Source organism: Hylobates moloch, unplaced genomic scaffold, assembly GCF_009828535.3.
Source record: "Hylobates moloch isolate HMO894 unplaced genomic scaffold, HMol_V3 SCAFFOLD_17, whole genome shotgun sequence".
Lineage (NCBI taxonomy): Eukaryota > Metazoa > Chordata > Mammalia > Primates > Hylobatidae > Hylobates > Hylobates moloch.
The window spans coordinates 79565874-79587043 of NW_026652292.1; the positions used below are offsets into that span (position 1 = coordinate 79565874).

Below are 21170 nucleotides of genomic sequence, written 5' to 3' on the forward strand. Positions count from 1 at the left end.
TGAGCAGAATGTACCAGGCACATTGCAAGGAGTGAATGGAAATAACTTTGCAAATGAATGAGTTTTGATTTTTCCACAAAGGCTGCAAAAATAAGAGCCATAGTCCATGGATGTATAAATGGAGCCATGCAGCAGCTGGCCAGGAAGGAAGCAGCTTGGAAAAATCCCTCAAAAGGCAGTGTCCGTGTGCAGCGTCCCTGCTGTGGCTTTGACACGCTCAGGGGGTCGAGGAGTTTCACAGCTACAGGGATTGATACACAGCTGGGCGCCAGGCAGGGGACGAGGTGACACGTGTGGAAAGGACCTGCCTCAGGACTCTCTCCTGACTGGCGGGGGCCTCTCACCCATTCTCCCGTGAGGACAGCTGCCACTGGGTGATCAACCTAGCCACAGCTGAAACGTTAATACGCTTTATCCACCACTGACTCTGCTTTCCCAGCTCAAGTCTTCCGAGACCCACACGAGCTTGCAGCCGGCCGACGTCTGCTCTCCTAACACATATGCTGTCTTAGCTTCCTGACATCTCTTGCCTCATTAGCTGGAATCTAAGCGCTCAGCCTGTGCTCCCCAGGATGTGTGCTCCATGGAGGGCTCTGCTAACCAGCACGGCAGCCTCTGCAGCTCACCTCGCCCCAAGGCATGAGGAGGCCCTTTTCTTTATGCCATTGAATGAACAGGTTCTCAGCCACCCACCTGCTGGCAATCCCACCCATTTCCCTCATGTTTCCAGTTGCATAAGAAAAAGGCCACTTATAACAGAAAAACAAAAACAAAAACAAACAAGGAAAACGACAGCATCCTTGGGGGCTCAGAGGAACCAGGGGGCCAAGTACCTGGACGGCTGTAGTGCTGTGGTGACCGTGAGGTCGGAGTGTAGCGCCCGAGGCTGACCGACCCAGTGGAGCTTGGGCTGGAGGTCCTGCACTGCTTGTAGGACCGGTCATCCTGATCCCCCTGGGAGGGAAGATGCAGCTTGTGAACATTCAAGCTGGGAGCACTGCCCACCCCTTGTCCACCCATCCCCCCACACCATTTGGTGTTTGCCCTCCTGACCCAAGTGGATGACTCAACATGGCCCCATGTGGGAATCTCCTGCACCTGTCAGGGCAGGTCTGAAGAGCCAAGTGGGGCTGGTGTGGTGCAGACACACTCCCCGCTGTGCCTGCTGGATCCTCGCCACAGGGTGTGGTACAGGGACCCACTGGCGGGGATCCCCCATCTTCCCCTCCTGCTGGTGGGGGCTCCAGCTTCATCCTCCGGGTCTCCTCCTGCCCGACCCTCACCAGCGCCCAGCTCTTAGAACACAGTGAGAGAACCACGGAGACTCCCCCAGTCCCAATGGGGGCTTCTCACGTGTGAACTGGGGGCTCTGACGGCCCTGGAGGCACATTTGGAGGTAGAAAGTTACTCCACCCCAGGCCGGGAAGCCCAGTTGAGTCAGACCCACAAGCACCGACATGGCAGACTTCATCCAAGCAGGAGCAGCTGTTTGCAGCAGGCAGAGTGGGAGGCAGGTGGCATGGGCTGGCGTGGCACCATGGCACGGGGGAGAGCAGGCTGCCTGGACCACCACAGCTTGGCATGCTGTCCCGGGTCATTACATGGCCCAGCCCAGTGTCCTGCTGCGGGGTGGAGGCTGCTGTTTTGCCCTCAAGGCCAGCACTGTGATGAGCAAAGGAATTCCCGGTCTGGGCCCATGGCTCCCCTGCCTGTCAAAGCGTGTCTCCCCCCACAAGGCGTGCTATCCCTAACACCTGCCTGGTGAGCCACCTCCATGCGCTCAGGCCAGCCCTCATGCTAGGTTCCTACCTGCGCTTCACCCCATGCCCTTTGGCGACTGTCTAACCCAGCCAGGGGCGCACTCTCTCGGGCCAGCTAGTGCCCTGCCTCTCTACCCGGGGCGTCCTCTGCACAGCCCTGTCTACCTTACAGGTGTCCTGGCTCCTTGTTCTGCCTGGACTCGGGGCTTGCCAGCTACATGTGGGTTTGGCAGCTCGGTGCAAGTAGCCCCTTGTGTGTTTGGCCGTCACATCCCTGGATCCAAGGCTTTGATGCTCAGCTGCTGCTGGCTCTGCAGGTGGGCCATGTTCTTCCAGCAGAACAGCACCACCAAGGCCCACACTTGCCCTTTTCCTCTACCATCCCCCAGTGCTGTGTCTGTGGGGACAGGTTAAGGAGCCAAGCGGAGAAGCCAGGCAAGGGGCTCTGCGGAAGATTCCGGTTCTCCAAAGCTGTCAGGAGCTGGGGAGGGCCTCAGCCTTGGACCACTCCGAAGGGCTGGATTGGGAATCCTGGCAGTGTGCAGGGAAGGCAGGAAGCAGGCAAGTCCCAGTAAGGGTGGCCGAGGTCCTGTGACCACAGTGACCACCTCTGGACCAGAAGCCTGCAGGCCGTGCATGGCTGTGCAGCCTCCCATTGAGCAAGCGTGCATGCTTTTGTGCCCCACTCTGGGGTACAGCCTGACACAGGGTCCTCTGCAGGGAGACCAGGCTCTTCCCAGGAGTGTGCTCTGTGTCAGGTAGACCCTGCACCTCATCTGGAAGGGGAGCTGACATCCCTCCCTCAGGGGTTCCCTGTGCAGGTAAATGAGGAGATGAAAAGATGCCCGGCCCCAGGCCTGGGACATCAAAAGTCACCGGTACATAGGAATCACTGCTCTAGGGATACAGCACCCAGGTGCCAGGGCCGCCACAGCTCCCATGGGGCAGGCTGTCTGGAGCAGGAGGCTGGAGAGCCCAGTGGGTGAGCACAGGCTCTGAGCCACCCGCTGGGCTGAAATCCTCCCCCACCTCGTAGTGTGTGACCCTGGAAAGGTTATGTGACTTCCCTGCACCTCAGTTTCTCTGCGGTAAATTGGGGAAAATCACAGAACTTGCCTCTGGGGGTCGTGGTGGGGGATGAATAAATACACATTTTTTTTTTTTTTTTTGAGATGGAGTCTCGCTGTGTCACCCAGGCTGCAGTGCAGTGGTGTGATCTCAGCTCACTGCAACCTCCGTCTCCCGGGTTCAAGCGATTCTCCTGCCTCAGCTTCCGAATAGCTGGGATTACAGATGCGTGTCACCATGCCTGGGTAATTTTTGTATTTTTAGTGGAGATGGGGTTTCACTGCGTTTTGGCCAGGATGGTCTCGAACTCGTGACCTCTGGTGATCTGCCCACCTCAGCCTCCCAAAGTGCTGGGATTACAGGTGTGAGCCACCACGCCCAGCCTACAAAATGTTTACAATGGCATCAAGCACAGGGAAAGAGCTCGGGGCACGGCCACTGCCCGGGCTTTCTATTCCTGGCTATCATGACACCTTTCTGCTGTGGCCACCTGTGTGGCCGCACAGACTGCAGTCTGATTGGCAGCTCTCTATGTCACTGATTAATTTTGAGAAACAGAAAACAAACTAGACCCATAACAGTAAAAGCTCTTTTGTAGAGAGACACGTCCAGTGTTTCTCCACGAGGACTGGGCGCTTCCCATATATCCCATGTGGAGGGGCAGGAGGCAGGAAGCGCTCCCAGGCTCAGCCAGGCTCCTGAATTTTCCCCTAAAGGAAGCCAGGACCCAGACCACGATCTGCTCAGGGGAGACCCGCGTCCCAGGCAGCCACATCCACAGGGCTGGCAGACACACGGGGAAGGCATGCAGGTGCGGTGTGATCATAAAAATAACCAGCAGCCAGGAGGGTGCCCCACGTCACAAGGGCCGTGGCCCCAGGCCCTTCCCGGGGGTGCGGCTGGGTGGTTATGTTTATAACCCGGGCAGCAGCGCCACGGCAAGCGGGGGCAGGCGAGAGGGTGATGGTTACCTCGGTCGGCGTTGGCGAGAGCAACTGAGGGGACTGTGGACACAACACACAAAGTGGCCGTTAGTGCTGGCGCCAGGCAGAGAGGGAGGAGGGCAGTTCCGTGACTGGCAGGCAACACAGGCGCAAACACCCACACAGAGCCCTGATCCTCCAGACAGGAAAAGAACTCTACCCCGAGAGACACAAGTCAGGGTTCCAGAACCTTCTCTTTGGAGAAACATGGTTAATTCTTCTCAGAGAAAGAGGCCTCCGGGGAAACTGATTTCATGCCAATGAGCCCAGAGCTTGTCTCTACCTGGCCACCCCCACGTCCCACCGTTCTCCCACAAAGATGTATTTTCCCGAAAGGAAGACACTGGCTGAGGGCACGGGCAGCAACATCCCGAGGGCCCATCACCTCGCTTTTCTCTGGACAAGACAGAAAAGGTGCTCAGCAGAGACAGAGGGCGACCAGGAGCCTTTGGGTTGGAGCCTGCTCTGCCGTGGGGGCCCTGGGGCCCTAGACAGCAGGCTGACCTGTCTCCCCAGGCTGGCACCCCATCCACCACCACCTGCACATATGTTCAGTGAGGGGCATGGAGGTGGGAGGGGCCCAGAAAGAGCACAGCCCTTGTGAGGTGAGCAAGCATTGGGAAAGAGAATGCCGTTCCCACGGCAGAGCAGGGAGGCACTCTGTTCACAGGAACCATGGTTATTACAGCACAATAACTCGATGGCCTCTGGGAGGCTGCCACGGGCCCTGTGCAGCCCTGTGCCGCCCTGTGCCACGGGAGGTGGGAAGCTGAAGGCCATGGGTGAAATGATGGAATCGAGGGAGAAAACCTCAGGCTGCTCCCGGCCATCGGCATAGAGGAAGCTCTGTACGGACACACCTGACCCAGGAGCCCGGCCCTGTCCACCTGCCGAGGCAGGCCCCATGGGGTCGCACTTTATGGCTGAGAGCGGAAGCTCACACACAGGTGCCAGTGTTTAGCAGAGCAGGGAGGCCAACCCAGGTCTCCCCAGAGGGAGAGGGTGACTCCCGAGCCACAGCCCCTCCCTTCCTGTCCCTTCTCTGTCCTCTGGGGACAGGTCCTGGGGTCAGGATCATCCATGGTTCACAGATGTCCTGCCATTTGAGGGGTGCAGCCCCAGAGAGGCTGAAAGAAACCTCAGTGACAACAGCTAAGGGCCCGTGTCCACTTGGGCCTGGAAGCTGTGTCCTGGTCATACCATGAGACCCCGGAGCAGGACAGGGAGGGATACCAGCCCACCCCCACACACATCACCTCTGCATGTGGCCCTTCATGGCCACAGAGCCCTCCCACAGGGACACACGCACTCAGGAAGGGGTGTGCCTGATGCCCCAAGGCTGCCAGGAGGTGGAGGAGGTGCGTGAGGCCGGTCCTCTAGGCTTGAATCGCACGTCCCAGAGAGAGCGCCATGATGTGCTGAGAAAATAGCCAGCACATCCTGTGGTCTTTGCGGGGAAGAAGGGACTGGATTTGGGTCTTAGCCCTGTGGCCGAGTCGTGAGTCCTCACAGACTCTCTTCCAGCATCTGGTCCAGGTGCAGACCAGATGTTGGACAATAAAGCCAACACGCAGCCTGGGCATGTGGTAGGTGGGTACAGGTGGGTGCAGTGGGTGGGTGCAGGTGAGTGCAGGTAGGTGGGTGTAGGTGGGTACAGATAGGTGGGTGTAGGTGGATGCACGTGGGTGCAGGTAGGTGGTTGCAGGTGGGTGCAGGGAGGTGTGTGGTAGGTGGGTGCAGGTAGGTGGGTGGTAGGCAGGTGCAGGTGAGTGCAGGTGGGAGGGTGTGTGGTAGGTAGGTGCTGGTGGGTGGTAGGTGGGTGCAGGTGGGTGGTAGGTGGGTGCAGGTGAGTGGTGGGTGGTAGGTGGGTGCAGGTGGGTGGGTGGGTGGTAGGTAGGTGGGTGCAGGTGAGTGGGTGGGTGGTAGGTAGGTGGATGCAGGTGGGTGGTGGGTGGTAGGTGGGTGCAGGTGGGTGGTGGGTGGGTGGGTGGTAGGCAGGTGGGTGCAAGTGGGTGGGTGGTAGGTAGGTGGGTGCAGGTGGGTGGTGGGTGGTAGGTGGGTACAGGTGGGTGGTAGGTAGGTGGGTGGCAGGTGGGTGGGTGGGTGGCAGGTAGGTGGGCGCAGATAGGTGGTTGGTAGGTGGGTACAGGTGGGTGTAGGTCGTGATGCCCTCCCTCAGCTCCCCGCACTGGTCCCTCTCATTGTCAGTGGGGCTTGTCACCCACATCCTCAAATGCTGTGATCCACAGGGGCAGAAGCAAGTCAGGAGGGCACCTGCCGGCCCTGAGCTCTTCTCACCCTCCCTGCACGGCCCCTGAGCTGGGCAGGTGCACGCAGCAGCCATGACTTTCCCGCCCCACACCATCCACATCGAACGTGCTGCCCTGGAGTCTCAGCTCTTGCTTCCCTAGAGGCCCTTGTTAAAGTCTCAAAAAGAGAAGGCCCAAGGGAAACGTTGTTTGAAAGGGCTGAGCTTCCCCACCCCGGGCAGCCCCCCATGCCTGGCAGCACGCATGTCAAGAGCACACACGCTCGGGCCAACAGCCTGGCAATGCCTCCTCCTACCCCAGGCAGCCACGGTCATTTTGAAACCTCAGAACCACAAGAGGAAAAGCAAAAACCAACAATGCATTCCACAGGAAATGGACAGAGCAGCTCTGAATAAAAGACCTCTGAGGAGTAAGGAACGCCGTCCACAGGCGTGCCGGGAAATAAATAATCTGCGGTTCAACCAGGTCGGTCACATTGGCTCATGAATTCATGGGGCAGAGGAGCATGGGGCAGAGCCAAGGCAGCGAGGGTGGCATGGGCCAAGAGTCTTCTACAGAGGAAATGCATCTCATGCTTTATGAAAATAATCTAATACTTAAGAAAATTCGAGATTTTCACTGAGTCACTATCATCTTTCCTACAAACCAGCATGCTTCCTACTTTCTGCTCCATTTAAGGAGGTATTCCAGGCTCACTCCTTCAGCAATGGCAGCTTTGGGGCCACAGTGCCTTGGGCATTACTGAAATAGGATGTGCACGTGGCTATCTGATGGGCGTGAAGAGGCTGAGCGTGTGGGTGAGTGGTGAAGATGGCAGTGGCTCTGGCCCCATGGGACACACACTAGGGATGACGCCTGTCCTGCAGGGCAGCACTTGGGGGCACAGGTGTCCAGGGCCATGCGGACAGGGTCCATACCTCGCCGTAGCTCTGCCTGTCCCCTGCAGAGTGGCTGATGTAGGGTGAGTAGGAGATCATGTCGGGGCGGTCGATGTCATAGATGGCCTTACTTTTAGGAAGGGCTGCCAAGTCCCTGTAGTCCAGGATCTCACCACCAAGCTTGGCCTGAGGGGGGAAAAAGAATTGAGGAGGGGACAGTCAGGCCCACATCCCAGAGGGCAGTGCCCCTAAAGCCAGATGCACCCCAGAGGGCAGCATCCCCAAAGCCAGATGCATCCCACAGGACAGTGCCCCCAAAGCCAGAGGGCAGTGGCTGCTCCAGCAGCTGTGAGGAGGGTGCTGGGGTCACAGCGCTTTGGGCAGAGTCTGAGCTCACCCCCATCTCCTGGTATAGGCGAAATGGGGATGGGGTCAAAAGCACAGGGAACTCCAGAGCAGGCAAGCTTGGGTCCTGAGGCCCAGCCACAAAAGAGCCAGTAGGCCTTGCGGAAGTGTCTTCTGTAAGCCTCAGTTTCCTTCTGTACAAAGTGAGGGAAATGATCACACACGAAGGCTCTGGGGTCAAGGAGGCCACGCCTGTGATGTGCCTGGCATGGGGCCTGGCAGGCAGTGAGACTCATCCATGGCTTAAACATGTGTACATGCATGCACATGTACAAACACAGACACGCACACATGCAAACACACGCACTGCACACACACAAACACTCATATAGGCAAACACACATGCATCCCTTACTATTCATGTGGGATTGGTCCCAGGACCCTCCTCAAATCCCCAAATCCTCAAATGCTCATGTTGTTAAATAAAATTATGTGGTTCTTGCATGTAGCCTGTGCACATCCTCCCATTTGCTTAAAATCATCTCTTGGTGATTTGTGACGCCTAACGCAATGCACATGCTGGGTAAACGGATGCTATACTGTATGATTTTATTTGCATAAATAAAATACTGTATTATTTTTATATTATTTTGTTTTTTTATTGTTGTTTGCTATTTTTATTGTTTTTTAAGAATATTTTCAATCTGAGGTTGGTTGAATCTGCAGATGTGGCATGCATGGATACAAAGGGTGATGATACATACCTACAAATACATGTGCACACACATATGCACACATGCACACACACGCACATGCATGCACACACACGCACACACACATGCAGGCACACACATGCACTACACACATGTGCATGTATACCCCCACACAGAGAACATGCCTGTCTGAGACAGTGGAGGTATAGACAACCCCCTCACATCCCGGCCCACTCCCACATACTAGCACACGTGTCCACACCCACACACTGACACGTGTTCACACATGCAATCACTCCCCAGGCCCACGGCTCACTCACACACATCCAGCACACCCTCACGCACTGGCACACACACCTGCACACCCAGACAGACCCACAAATGTGCATGCACACCTGCCCACACATACTTGCAATCACCCCACCCTCACCAAGCAAGTTCATATTCACCGCCCCCCATGCCCACACACACTCACACACATTCACATGCTGCCTGCAGCAAAGCACCTGGCATTTGACAGGTCAGCTGGGAAACCCCGTCAGCAGGGTCCGGGGCCCTTCTGTCCTGTCTACCCATGGCCTACCCTGGCCCGCAGGGGCGCTCCTGCCCTTGCTGAATGAATGCGGGATGCTGGGAGAACCCCTGTGTTTGCTCAGGGAGGTCCAGCTGGTACGTGCTGCTCTCTGCTCTGATTCTGCCCAGCCTTCCTCTGTGGTACCCTACTGTGCACCATGCACGTGCTCTTGCCCCTGCGTGTCCCCTTCTCCCTGGCTCTGGGCTCCCTAGAGCTGCCGGGGGCATTTTCCAGCTGCAGGTGACTCTGGTGGAGATCCCTGTTGCTGCTTCTCAATTCTGCCTCAGCCTCCTCTGGACACGATGAGCTCTCTACCCCGAGACATGCACTGAGCCGAGCCCTCTATCATCTGCTCACAAAACAGAATGATGCCACGAAGGGATGCTCACAGAAGCTCCATTTCACAATGTAGAAGCCAGAGCCCAGGGAGGTTGGGTAACTTGCCCAGAGTCACAGAGCCAGAGGGTGTAGGACAGGACATGACCCTGGCTGTCTGACTCCAAAGCCCATGCTCCCCACCACAGCTCTCCCATTTCCAGGCCTCACTGCCTGGGGGGAATGCCTCTCAGGCCCAGATGCATCCCAGTGTTCTCAGCTCAAACCCTCCGGGAGCCCCCTCCTCGGCTGGACAATGCAAGCCCTCATTATGGCCCCCAAACTTGGCCTTCCTGTTCCTGGCAGCTTCACCCTAAGCTGTCTCTTCCCCATGTCCCCAGGTGTGCCAGGTTCAGCCCCCTACTCCAGCTTTCCTGTATCCTTCAGGATCTGTTAGTCCCCAGCCCACCTCCTCCACAAAGTCTTCCCTGATCACCAGGCTTGAGGGTTCTCCTGAGACATTAGGTCTTGGGGTGAACCCTGCCATTTGTGATTTGCATGAAGAGAAAGAAGTTCTGATATCTCAGACCTCTGGCTGCCCCTTTGGAGCCCGGGGCAGGGTTCAAAAGACCGGAGATCCAATCCCGAGCCAGCCATTTGTAATCACGAGATCTGATCCTGCAGGATTTTCAGCAGCTCCCCTCTGCCTTCCGGGAAATTGGAACTCTGACGCTTGTTTACCCAATTATCCATGCCACTTGGCACTCAAGTCCTTACAGCTCCCAGTCACACACAGCCTGGGGGCTTTGCACCCGCTGTTCCCTCTCTGGGATGTGCCCTTCCCACACCTCTTCCCTAAGGTCTGCCTCTGGTCCTTCCAGACTCAGTGAAGGCCCGTCCTCGAGGCTTCCTTCCCCACCCCCCTGCAACAAGTTAGTGTTGATCTTCATCTGTTGAGTTGTCCCTTATCCCCTCAAGACAGTGGCTCCTGGAGGCCCAGGATTCATCACTGAGTCCCTTGCCCAGCTGTGAGGTTGACAGCAGGCTTGTGAATTGAACAAAAGCCAATCAAGCATTTGTAAAAGTCAGGTGAACTCTCAGCCAGATGCCTGGAGAGGTGTGTTTTGCATCCTCCCTACCCCACCTCCGTCCCCTCCCAGCAGCGATGATCACATCATTCACCTGTCCAGCCCCACAGCATAGGGGACCGCCTTGCCCTGGGTTAGTTCCCGGCCTTCCTCAGGCTTCCCTGAACCACTTGGCCCTGACAGCAGGGGTCAGAGAGGGCAGCCTGCAGGATGCCAACAGCCCCTGCCCGACCCCCCAGACAGGTTGCCAAGTGGCCTTGCAGATCCACTTCCCCCACGCCAAGTCCTTGGGTGGTTGCCATGACAACGGGCTGCACTCTCTAATTGGCGGAAGGCCTCTGGAGTGTGTGTGTAGAGGGTTTTTCCTCTTTGCCTTCTTCCTTCCCACTCTCCACCCGGCATAATACACACTAATATGGCCACCTACGACGGTATCATTACCATATAATCCAGTCAATGATCACACAGAATGGAAGAACGTTGCCTTTATACTCTGCACTATTGCCATGTTGAAATAAAGGTTACAAAATAATATGTTCAGTGTGACCCCATGTTATAAAAATTACACACACACAGAAGCGAGACCTGAAGGGTGCCTCAGAAGCATCGGCAAGGCCACTGTGGCTGGCAGGATGTAAATGCTTTAATTTTCTCTGGTGTGCTGATTACTGTTTTTTAAAATAAATGCAGACTGCTTTTGGAAGAAAGAAAACAGCAGTAAAATAGGTGATGTCCAAAAGCCCCACGGTTTAGGGAGGGTCTACCGTGTGTACATTTTATCCTGGAAACTAAGATGAACGAGGCGCAGCCCCTGCCTGCCAAGCCCTCACAGTCCATGGAGGAGATGCAGCCACTCGGTGGGCTCTGGTCCACTCCTGTGCACGTGAATGGCAGGGGGAGCCGGTCTCTTCCTGACGGTGAAGGAAGGGGATGTTGCATTTAACAACCACCCACAGCAGGCAGGGCTGGGCAGCTGCAAACTGCAAAACACCCGATGGGGACACGGAATGGCCCCTTTCTGAGACGGACTCAGCACAGAGCAGGGGGCCAGGCACACAGTAGGTTGATGACAGACACCAACAGAGGTGAGATGAAAAACAGGGTGGCCAGGCGTGGTGGCTCACACCTGTACTTCCAGCACTTTGGGGGCCCAAGGCAGGTGGGTCGCCTGAGGCCAGGAGTTTGAGACCAGCCTGGCCAACACGGTGAGACCCCTCTACTAAAAATACAAAAGTTAGCCAGGCATGGTGGCATGTGCCTGTAATCCCAGCGACTTGGGAGGCTGAGGCAGGAGAATCGCTTGAAATTGGGAGGTGGAGGTTGCAGTGAGCCAAGATCGTGCCACTGCACTCCAGCCTGGGCAGCAGAGGAGACTCCGTCTCAAAAAAAAAAAAAAAAAAGAAAAGAAAAGAAGAGCAGGGCAGAAACCGGGGATAAGGCAGATCACATCATCCTGGTGAAGAGCCGGACTGTGTGCAGTGCCCACTCGCGTGGCACCAACCCCAAGGTGGGAGAGAAAGTGAGGCTGCTTGGGCTTCTGGCCTGTCTGGCCCCTGGGAGGGCTGGGATGCGGCCAGGCTGGGTGCTGACCATGGTACTTGGAGCACGTGTCAGAATTGGGAGCACGTGTCCTTGCATTGTGGCTCCACCACTTAGAGGCTGCAAAGTCAGCTCATGTCTCAGAGTGGCATCAGCGACGTGGGCACACTGATGGCAGGTCCCTGGGCAGCTCTGAGGCCAAGAGGAGGCAGCATGGCACCCCACGCATTCTCTCTTGTGTCAAACTAAGAGCCGGGAGACTGGATTAATTTGTTCGAGGCCTTCTGTTTAAAACTGGAATTGTGAGCACACCTACCTGGCAGAGCAGGAAGTCCATCAAAGCTGAGACGCAGTGCACCAGGCTGCAGTTGACCTGGGTCAAGTGCACGCCCCACTGGTGCAGAAATTCTTCGCCCACCAACATCCTTTGGCAGGCGTCCCACCTGAAACCCGCCCTTGGGTCTGCCCTGATCTCTCCTGTGGATGGGAACCCCTTCCCCTACCCAGAACAGGGATGCCATCTGGCCTGATCGTGGCTGGGTCCCCAGGGCTCCACTGGGAGCTTGTGCTCGCCCATGCTTGTAACTGCCTGATGCAAGAAGAAAGGAGCCACCCCGGCTGTTTACAGCACTGAGCAGCGGGGTCTCCTGGAAAAAACCCAAGCCTTGGAGTCACGGAGACCTGTGGGCTCCAAGCCCAGCTCTGCCTTGAAAGTGTGACCATGACAACAGAGGCCACTGTCACTGCTTGCTGCACACACACACAGTGACTACCACTCCACTTGCAAATGCCAGTTTGTTAAAAAAAAAAAAAACAAAAAACGAGCTCATATTTAATGAGCAGTTACTATGTGCCATGCAGGTTCCAACAACAACAACAACAACAACAACAACAACAACAACTACCATGAATGAGCGCTTACCAGGCACCAGGCAGGATGCCGAGTGGCTTTGCAAATGTTGGGGCTCAGAAAATAATACCCCAAAGTACAGAGCCACAGCATGCTGAGGACTTTGACCTAAGGGAGAGTGGAAGGCCTTGGGAAGCAGGGTCTCTCTGATCGCCTCCTGCCCTCCTGTCTCTCACCCTCTTCCTTCCCGCCCCCACTGAAGTGAGCCATAGAAACCAGAGTTCCTCTTCCCCAAGGCGGGTCATAGAAACTAGAAGCTCCTCCCCAAAGCCAGCCATGAAGCCTAGAAACATGAGTCTAACCTTTCCCTCATTCTGTGCATGACCTGGCCAGGGAGACATTCTCTGACCTCGCTCGCCTGAGAGTGGGTCCTAAGACCCCCCGCCCTATACCTGGAGGAAGAAGGGCTCCCCAGAGAGGTCAAGAAGCATCTGAGCGGACGGCCCTGCTGTTTCCCCACTCAGTCTACTCCCATCAGATCACATACTTTTTGTCCAATCACATTTCTACATGGCCGTCCAGTTATCATCCAATCTAAGCATAAAAATAGGCCAGGTGCGGTGGCTCACACCTGTAACCCCAGCACTGTGGGAGGCCAGGCGAGTGGATCACCTGAGGTCAGGAGTTTGAGACCAGCCTGAACAACATGGAGAAACCTCATCTCTACCAAAAATGCAAAATCATCTGGGCATGGTGGCGCATGTCTATAATCCTAGCTACTCGAGAGGCTGAGGCAGGAGAATCGCTTGAACCCAGGGGGTGGAGGTTGCAGTGAGCTGAGATCAAGCCATGGCACTCCAGCCTGGGCAACAAAAGCAAAACTCCATCTCAAAAAAAAAAAAAAAAAAAGAACAGTGTTGGCCAGGTGTGGTGTCTCACACCTATAATCCTAGCACTTTGGGAGGCCGAGGCAGGTGGATTGCTTGAGGCCAGGAGTTCAAGACGAGCCCGGGCAACATAAAAAGACCTCATCTCAACAAAAAACACAAAAATTAGCCAGGTGTGATGGTGCATGCCTGTAGTCCCAGCTACTCGGGACGCTGAGGTGGGAGGATCGCCTGAGCCCCGGGAGGTTGAGGCTGCCGTGAGCCATGATCTCACCACTGCACTCCAGCCTGGGTGACAGAGCGAGACCTTGTTTCAAAACCAAAATTAAAAAGGACAGCCCTCCCTGGGTCTTTGGACCTTCATTTCTGAAGGCTCCTGTGTCACCTAAAACTTTGATTAAATACATCTGTCATGCTTTTCTCTTGTTAACTTGTCTATTGTTATAGGAGTGTCAGCCGTGACCCTTTCAACAGGTGAGGAAACAGATCATAGCTTTTTGCCCCTACAAAAACATGATCTCATTCACATAATTGTCATAATCATTATTCATGAGGATGATGATGGTATTATGGATTGAACTGTGTCTCCCCAAATTCCTATGTCAGTAAAGTCCTAACACTCAGGACCTCAGAATGTGACTGCATTTGGAGGCAGGGCCTTAAGAGATGTCATCGAGTTAAAATGAGGCCGTTAGGGTGGGTCCAATCCAATCTGCCTGGTGTCCTTATGGGAAGAAATCAGGATCTGGATGCACACAGATGACCCGTGAGGATGAGAGGAGAGGACAGCCGCCTGCGGGCCAGGGACGGGGAAACCAACCCTGCCGACTCCTTGATCCTGGGTTCCCAGGCTCTGGAACTTTGAGACAATTTATTTCTGTTGTTCAAGCCCCCAGGAGGCTGACACAGATGATGGTAACGGTAACGGCAGCGAGTGTCTCCCACAGCCTTCTTCTGAGCAGGCGCTGTGCTCACTGCCACCCAGGCAGCGCCTTGGTGAGCCCTGGACCGAAGGTGCCCGGGGATCTCCGTGGCTTACTGAGGTGCTCCCAGAGGCTCCAGGCAGGTGGCACCTCGCCCAGGGCACGCAGCCAACCCGGTGCCTTCACGTGCCCGCCTAAGCTTCGGAGTACATATCCCAAGCGCCACAGTGCCACTCACCCTCCAGGCCAGCAGTGTGTCATGGTAACTGAGGACTCGTGCACCCCTCAGTGGCACTGTCAGGATTAAGATCAGGAAGGACCCTGTGTCCAACCACTACAAGAGAGGAGGGCGGAAAAGAAGCACAGCAGAGAGCGGATCCAATAAATTGTCTCAAAGTTCCGGAGCCTGGAAACCCAGCAGATCCAGCCTCTGCTGAGGCATAAAGAACCCAGGTCCTGGCCTGGTGGGGATGGGGAGGGGAGAAGGGGCTTGTCCCAGTCACCAGCCATTCCAGTGCTGGGTTCCGGTGCAGGGGCAGCCTCCATGGCAGTCCTGGATGGCCCCTGGCCACCACCGCATAAGCCATCCCTCACCTGGCGCCTGGGGGTCCTCACCTAGATAAGGAATTTTGGTATTTACACAAGCAATATTAGCAAATAATAGTAACCATAATCTCCCATCTCAAATCCCACCACCCAGAGGAAATTTCTGGTAACAACTTGTTAAAATGTTTTAAATCATTTTTATATTTGTATGTGATTATGGAAGCATGAGAGGCTCACACACAGACACACACACACATACACACACTGTCTCTCTCTCTCTCTCTTTAACGAAAATGGGATCACATAATTTACATCACCCTTAACTTGCTTCTTTTAGGGAACACATTGGGAGCGCGTGCGTGTTGATATACACAGACCTGTGCTGTTATTTGCAAAACCTGCAGGGTCCCGCCTGGGTGCCTGGCAAGCCCTGTCGGCCATTGATGTGACGTGTCTGCCCCACTATAAACAACAGCTGTGTACACACCACCGTGTGGATCTTGTCACCAGATAATTGGGGACAGGTTCCCAGGGGAATTGCCAGGTCAAACAAACACGTCTCTGTTTCAGGTTTTGAGTCAAACTCATAAAGTCTGTATCGACCTCCACTCCAAAGCAGGGACAAGAGCAATGGCCGTACCTCAGGCCCCAGATGACAGTTCTCCGGGAACTCTCTTAGGGGCAGGCTCAGCCACGGCCACTGGGCCCCGCTTCTCTCTCCACCCTCCCACTGCCGTCCCCATAAAAAGGCCCTGACTTACATAAATCACACGGCTCGGAGACCCTGAGGTGCTGGAAGCAGGGACAGAGATGATGCTTTCTGAGGAAGTTCTGGTTTCCTGAGAAAGGAGAGAGGAAGAGATTGAAGGCACGTACCAACATTCGAGGACTTCAGAGGCGATTGTCAGGAGTCCCACTCCAGCAGCCATGCCAGTGCACTGGGGTGTTTCTTTAAAGTTGGGGCTGGGCCGGGCACGGCGGTTCACGCCTATAATCCCAGCACTTTGGGAGGCCAAGGCGGGTGGATCACTTGAGGTCAGGAGTTTGAGATCAGCCTGAACAACATGGTGAAACCTCATCTCTACTAAAAATACAAAAATTAGCTGGGCACAGTGTCAGGCGCCTGTAATCCCAGCTACTCAGGAGGCTGAGGCAGGAGAATCGCTTGAACCCGGGAGGTGGAACTCAGTGAACCAAGATCGCCCCACCGCACTCCAGCCTGGGCGACAAAGAGAGACTCCATCTCAAAAAAATAAATAAATAAATAAAGTTGGGGCTGAAGGAATTCTTAGAATAAACACACAGGCTCAGATGAATGACTGAAAAGCTAGCATCAGGCAGACGTGGTGGGCCACACGGGACCAGAGTGACGCACAGGCCAAGCCGTTCTGCAAGCTCCGGTTATGCTCAGAGGTGTCATTTTCCACCGGGATTATGGGGACTTGCTGCAGCTTAGTCCACTGGCCCAGGTTCCTGGGAACACGGGACCATCTTGGTCACCCTAAAGACCCTCTCTAGCTTGGCCCCCAGTTCTGTCCTCCATGCCCTCTGACCCTCCCATGGCCCCCGGAGGCCCCTGGCAGCCACTCTCCCCACCGCACCTCTGGGCTTGTCCTGGCCTTTTTGCTGCCGTCACGCCTGGGACCTGTGTCCTCCTTACATGCTCGCTGCTGTCTGGGGCCACTCCTCCCTCTCGGACCATACCCTGCTGTGTCCCCTGGGCTGAAGGTTTTTGTGACTGTCCTGCCTCTCCCCCCACCTCAGCCCCTTCCAGCCCTGTGGACACGCTCCTTCTGTGGTCCCCACACCTCTGGCTGCACCTGCTATCCCTCCCCACCTACAGGGCAGGGGCCTCTCCTGGTTCAGCTCTCACTGGAGCTGCACACCCCTCTCCTGGTTCAGCCCTCACTCCTGGGCCACCTGCCTGACCTTCCCCATGTCTCCTATTCACCCTGTCCAAAAGGAGCCCCGCTCCACAGAGGCCTCCCCAGCCCTCAGCAGCCAAGAGCTCAGCCCTCACTCTCCCCACAGCCCCCATGTCCTCTGCTGCATCGATGGTTGCCCACCCTAACCACAGCCCCCACTGCATCTCCCTCCTTTCATTTTCTGAGCAGACCCTTTTCTTGCCACCCCCAACAATTCTGTCCCACCCATTTCAGGGGTCCATCCATGCAGCGGTGCCTGCAGCTCAGGAGGCACCACAGTGGATGGGCCAATCTGTGTCCACATTCGCAGGTTGAATCCTAACCCCCAGGACCTCAGAATGTGGCTGTATTTGGAGACAGGGTTTTTAAAATGTCGCTAGGATGAGCCCTAATCCGTTATGCCTGGGGTTTCTATGAGCAGAGATCAGGACACAGATACACACAGGGAGTCCACGTAGAGGCGCAGGGAGAAGGCAGCATCCACGAGCCAACGAGGGCGAAACCACCCCAGCTAACCCTGTGACCTTGGCCTTTTGGGCTCCAGAGCTGTGGGAAGGTGGGTTTCTGCCGTGCAGGCTGCCCAGGCTGGGTGCCTTGATCGGGGAAGCCCCAGCTGCCTGACCCAGGCTGGGCATCGTGCAGCGGCTGGCGTGGGTGACAGCCAGTGCCTCCTACACTCAGCGCACACCAGCGAGGATGGGCAACACCAGCGCCGGATGTGAGGCCACGTGCAGCAGCGGGAGGACAACGCTGTGAGGCATGCGGGTGGCGCCTGGGCAACCCTGAGTGCAAACTTGATTCTGTATCTAGAAAGGAAGGAGAGGAGGGAGTGGGCGTGACACTCCACCGCCTGTCCGCCACCTCTGCATTTGCCCCTGCTCAACCAGCCCAGTTCCTCTCCGCGCCCCGTGTCTCCTCATATCCTAAGCTTGGCAGCTGCTGCTGCCACCTCTGCCGCCACCTCCTCCTCCTGCTCCTCCTCCTCCTCTTCCTCTTCCTCCTCCTTCTCCTCCTTCTCCTCTATGAGGCCTGCCCAGCTTCCTTGGGCCTCCCTCAGCCCTGGTGCTACATACCAGATGGGCTTCAACTCTGGGGTCTGCCTGCCCCCGAGACCATGGATTTCTGCAGGCTGGCAGGGGCTGGGTCCTCAGTCATGCCCAGGATGGCCCAACACTACCTGCTATTTGCAAAGTAGACAGCTAGTTCTGAGGTATGTGACATAGGATCTGCTGTTCCCACTGTTCCTCGGCCAGGTTGAATGTTTTATAGGCCAAAATGGTGGCTGCATACATTTTATATGAATACATTGAAACACCCTTTGCGTCTCAGTGTCCTTCTCCATCCCCCGGCAACAGCTCCCTGAGGGACTGTTTCTGAGGATTAGATCAGGGATGAGGCACGTGAGGTGCTTAGCACTGAAAAATTCTCCCCACTATTATTTCAGCTCAAGGTGGGCTCAGGAGATGACCTTGACAGAGAACCCTCTTCTCTGCAAAGCAGACGAACATGGGGTGTTTTAGAAGAAAGATTCCCGTAAGCCGAGCACACTAACAGCAGCACAAGAAAGTCTCCCAGGCTCCTGGGGAATGCTTCACAGCCTCCAACTGTGCCTTGGTACAAATGGGAGAGAGGGAGCCTTGGCGGGTTTCAGCACAGGGCCAGGGGCCAGGTTTGCTCTCTGCATGTTTGAGGGGGGTCTAAGCGGGGCAGCCAGGTCACTGTCCCATTCCCCTCTCTGGGCTCAGTCCCCAGCTCTGTGATGGGTGGGGAGGAGTCAGAAGGGAGCTGAGTAGGCCTGATTTTCCCCAGTGGGAGGAGGCTGGAGCTTTTTCTGGCTTTCTCCCTACCCAACTCCAATCGCACAAAGGTGCTTGGCAATGGAACTCAATATCCATATGTTCTCCCGGGCCCCAGTACAAGCGCCTTGTTCACACCCACAGAAATGGAAAGGCTGGGAGCTCACCTGGCTCCAATCCCCCCCACCAGCTTTGCCCGGCCCCAGGGAGGCAGCTGTCCTTCAACAGTCACTGGGGAGGCCTGCCATTAGGGTCACATGGTCTGACCCCTCTCATCTCCACGTGAAAGCCGAGGGGCTGAGGCTCAGAGAGGGCTAGTGACTTGCACCAGGTCACACAGCTGGGAGAAGGCAGAGCAGAACTCCAACGCCAAGCCTCGCTCTACCGCCCTTGGCCACCGCGGAGAATTGCTGGGACCGTCTCGCTCCCATTCAGCCAGAACAGCCCCACGTTTGGTCTCAACAAGCCTGTGTCCTCCTTCCTCAACGGCCCCCATAGTCGCCAGCTTCCTCCTGGACTCCCACCCACAGTAGCCACCACTGAGGCCTCTGTGCACGGGGCAGGCCTCACTCTTAACTTGTCCAAAGGAGACCCACCTTGGAAACCCACAACCTACAGGACCAGCCTGGCCAGTCTAGGCTTCCTCCACCGAAGTCACCCAGCCCCCAGCCAGAGCAGGGACCCCTCTGAGCTGAGCTGTCCCTGTGGCCACCTTCACCGTTCTTGGGGCTTACCTTGGGCTAACCACAGGCACAGGGCCACCCCCTTCCCACCCCAGGGTCCTGAAACCCACGTTCAGTCCCCTGAAGATCACTGGCTCCTCAGACACACCGCCCAGAGCCAGAACCAGACTGGGCCATCAGCCGCAGCTCCAGGAAGCCGCCTGTGACCACCGCCAGCTGGGCCCGGGCCCCTCTCGGTCACGGCTCCTCTGAGCATCCTGCGCATCAGAGCCTGCCCATCCACGTCTGTCTCCCCCACCAGACAGGGGCTCCTTGGGGGCAGGGACCCCTCAGGTCTTATTCACCTCTATGTTCACAGTGCTCAGTCCCAGAGCACACACAATAGGTGCTTTGTGGCTTGTGTGTTGAGTGACCATATGATCAAATACCCGAGGCGGGGGTGTTTGCACTGGGAACAGGGCAGCTAGGACCACATCCTTCTCACCTCCGCTGAGCACCCTGGCGAGATGCCAGGGACGTCTGACATGCTGTCTGTAAACCAAAAATTAAATGCCAGGGCACCCCAGCCATCTCAATGGACTCTATCCACTTGGCCAGGGCACCCCAAAGTTAACCTGAAAGACTGGTTCAGGCCATGATGGGAAGCAGGGTTCAGACATGCCTCACTATGCTCGCCTCCCTTTGGAATTCAGGAAAATCCCACCAGCGTTTAACATCAACGCAGACCTTAAGTCTGATGAGAAACATTTACAGTCTATTCTCTCTGAAGCCTGCTACCTGGCAGCTTCATTTGCATGACAAAACCTTAGACTCCACAAAGAGACATTCCTTTCTATAGATATTAACTCTTTCATCCAACTGCCAATCAGAACATTTTATTTTTATTTTTTGAGACACGGTCTTACTCTGTTGCCCAGGCTGGAGGGCAGTGCCACAATCTCGACTCACTGCAACCTCTGCCTCCTGTCTCAAGCGATTCTCGTGCCTCAGCCACCTGAATAGATGAGATTACAGGCACGTGCCACCATGCCTGGCTAAGTTTTGCATTTTTGGTAGAGAGCGGGTTTCACCATGTTGGCCAGGCTGGTCTCGAACTCCTGACCTCAAATGATCTACCCACCTCAGCCTCCCAAGGTGCTGGGATTACAGGTGTGAGCCACTGCGCACGGCCAATCAGAATGTTTTAAAATCTACCTATAACTTGGAAGCCCCTGCTTTGAGTTGTCTCACTTTCTGGACCAAACCACTGTCAATCTTACATGTATTCTGATTGATGTCTCATGTCTTCCTGACATGTATAAAATCAAGCTGCACCCCAAACACCTTGCGTGCCTGTTCTCAGGGTCACATGAGGGCTGTGTCATGGTCACTCATATTTGACTCAGAATGAATCTCTTCCAGTATTTTACAGTTTCTCTCTTTCCGTGGACAGGTCCTTGTCCTGGAAGAGCTCCCATCCCCATGGTGCAGAAGGGGCAGCCACGTGATCAGGGCCACCTTCAGGCTGCAGAGAATAGTGAGTGCTCCCTCCTCCCTACTGCAACCCTGCCTGGGGCCGGGTGCTCGGGGTCGGCCTCTTGCTGAAGAGCAACCCTGAGGCAGGGATGGAGGCTCCTGTGAGGGTCCTGGAGCCCCCCAGGAGCCGGCACAGAGGGGCTAGGACTGCGAGTCATTTCTCCTCTGGACTAGCAGGTAGCATTGAGAAGCTACTTCCACCTGGGTGTCGGGTTTCCACAAACGAGTGAGGTTGATGCCGCCAGGAGCTGGCCAGGCCTGCCTGCCTTCTGCATATTGTCTCCTTTTGACGGAACAACACAGAGCAGAAGGGCTCTCCCTCCCACCCCCAGGCCAGGAAGTGCCAGGCCCTCTGGGACAATTAGCTCCAATGGGACGGAGACCATTAGGCCGGGGGCCACGCCAGTCCCTGCACTGGGCGCTAAGAGGCCGGCCGCTCTCAGCCTGCGCCGCCTCCCCGTGTTGGCTAGAGGCCAACTAGCCCTCTGTTAAAAATAACTGCTTCAAAAGCA

At 55.9% G+C, this 21170-nt stretch overlaps 1 protein-coding gene across 4 annotated transcripts in view; it reads right to left on the minus strand.

Annotated features, from left to right (window-relative positions):
• The window catches only part of ABLIM2 (actin binding LIM protein family member 2), a 190650-nt gene that overhangs the window by 62643 nt on the left and 106837 nt on the right, over positions 1 to 21170 (minus strand). For 3 of the 4 annotated variants that reach the window (XR_009210479.1, XR_009210478.1, XM_058430058.1), the window contains exons 9-12: positions 15501 to 15578; positions 6999 to 7145; positions 3800 to 3832; positions 834 to 954 (exon numbers count right to left, since the gene is read on the minus strand). Coding sequence is in view for 2 of the 4 variants with exons in the window: in XM_058430058.1 (XP_058286041.1) it covers positions 834 to 954; positions 3800 to 3832; positions 6999 to 7145; positions 15501 to 15578 (379 nt within the window). In the remaining 2 variants the exon portion in view is untranslated. The remainder of the gene's footprint in view (positions 1 to 833; positions 955 to 3799; positions 3833 to 6998; positions 7146 to 15500; positions 15579 to 21170) is intronic. The other variant, XM_058430059.1, reaches the window with a different exon arrangement.